The sequence below is a fragment of the Quercus lobata genome, chromosome 11 (assembly GCF_001633185.2).
Source record: "Quercus lobata isolate SW786 chromosome 11, ValleyOak3.0 Primary Assembly, whole genome shotgun sequence".
Lineage (NCBI taxonomy): Eukaryota > Viridiplantae > Streptophyta > Magnoliopsida > Fagales > Fagaceae > Quercus > Quercus lobata.
Genome location: NC_044914.1, coordinates 16,921,230 through 16,923,320, shown reverse-complemented (window position 1 = coordinate 16,923,320; position 2,091 = coordinate 16,921,230). Strand labels below are relative to the sequence as shown.

The window sequence follows — 2,091 nt, the reverse complement described above, 5'->3', positions numbered from 1 at the left end:
TACCTACGTTCCAAGATTGGTGATTCATCAAACTTAAACCGTCTCAGAGTAAGCAAAACCAGTAGGCAACAGGGACTAACCGTTGATATATATTGTAATTGGTCAATCGGTTATGGATTCCTTTCAAGACATTAATTGGCTCAAATGGAAGTCATGTGCCACAAAAAAAAAAAAAAAAAAAAAAAAAAAAAAAAAAAAAAAAAAAAACAAACAAGGATGGCGATGGTCTTTTGACATATTTTGAGCTTTCATTTGAAAAGAAATTCAAAAAGGTTGTGCTTAGCTCTTATTTAGCTCATGTAATATCTTGTTCCAAGGCTATACAAGAAGCACGAAGGGTGGTAAAGCTTTATAGCTGTGAATTTGAAAGTGTTCAAACTGTTCGTGAAGGGTATTCTATTATTCTTGAACATCCAGCTACATTTGAGAAGTTGGCAATGGACCCAGAGCTGAAGAGGATCCTCAAAGAAGATCTGGACAGGTTTGTTAAAAGAAAGGAGTGGTATAAGAAAGTTGGCAGAGCATGGAAGCGAGGGTATTTGATTTACGGCCCTCTGGGGGTACAGGTAAATCAACCTTGATTGCTGCCATGGCTAATCACCTCAAGTTTGATATCTATAATTTGGACATTTCAAGAACAAAGTCAGATTCAGACTTGAGAAGAATATTGCTTTCAATATCTAATCGTTCAATGATGGTAATTGAGGATATAGATTGTGCACAGTTGGAAAAAAGAGGCGAAGAAAAGAAGAATAGTTAGGCTGAGGTTTGCATTCTTTATTCTCATAAAAACTAGTTGCAAATAGTCCATTATATATAAAGTTAACTGGCATGACAACTCAGGAGTCAGGACATATCAAAAAATAAAGTCTAGTATATTATTTGCTTCACCAGTTCTATCACACTAACTGTTGCTAATGACATTATCTTATGATTTCATCTAACAATATTTACTATCATGTTATTTTTTTCAGTCTACACTATCGGGTTTATTGAACGTCATAGACGGATTATGGTCGAACAATGGAAATGGGCGAATTATTGTATTCACCACCAATCATAAGGACCAACTTGACCAGCTTGATCCTGCTTTGCTTCGCTCAGGCCGCATGGACATGCGTGTGAACATGTCATATTGCAGCATGTATGGGTTCAAGCAGTTGGCTTCTACTTATCTTGATATCAATGGTGACCACCAACTCTATGGACAGATTGAACCATTGTTTGAGAAAGTAGAGGTTACCCCTGCTGAAATTGCTGAGGAACTTTCAAGGACTGAAGATACCGATTTTGCTCTAAGAGGAGTTGTCGAACTACTTGAGGAAAAAACAAAAAAAAAGGAACTCGAGAATGCAATGAGCATGTGATGGGTTTATGGATGAAATATATGCAATAAGTATGGCTATGTATGAAATATTATACTTCTCTGTTGCAATGGTTCAAAGCATGAGAAATACATCTCAAAAGTACCTGCAGATTTTTTCCTTTTTGACAATTCTAACTGTAAGAGATCTTTCTTTTCTTTTCTTTTCTTTTCCACAGGATAAAAATGTATAACCATAAATCTCCACACTACAAGTCAAGACTCTACAACACATTTACGAATAATAACTAAAAATCATGTACCTCCACATAATACATGAATATATTACAAAACTCCATTTGGATTACACAAAATTACAATCTTATCAAGAATAAGGAACCTTAACGTCAATTCTACACCTACCACACCTAAGGCTAACATACCTCAAGCGACCAACCTCCGATAGAATTAATCATGACCTCGTTAAATATAACAAGATCAAGTCACCAACCATTTACAACACAAGTCTCCAAATTTAACGTAGCACTCTAATCATCACCAAAGAAGTAAGCTCCATACCCAAGATATGGCTAATTGATCTGAAAAACTGTTAGAGATGGGATGAGCTAAAGCCCAGTAAGTAGCATAATTAATAGAGGTGGGGGAAATGCAAGTTTTATGATGATAAACAGTTTACAAATCATGTTTTAATTTGGGAAATTTCTAACTGAATCCTGCAAGATCACTTTCAATAATAATGTGACAAGATTAAATGAAGAAATACAAAG

At 35.3% G+C, this 2,091-nt stretch overlaps 1 protein-coding gene across 1 annotated transcript; it reads left to right on the top strand.

Moving 5' to 3' along the window:
- Positions 1-216: 216 nt before the first annotated feature.
- On the top strand, positions 217-1,367 carry LOC115966476 (AAA-ATPase At2g18190-like). The gene is made up of 3 exons (XM_031085707.1): positions 217-225; positions 318-566; positions 975-1,367. Exons 1-3 carry the CDS (start codon positions 217-219, stop codon positions 1,365-1,367), a joined length of 651 nt encoding a protein of 216 aa, XP_030941567.1.
- The last annotated feature ends 724 nt before the right edge of the window (positions 1,368-2,091 follow it).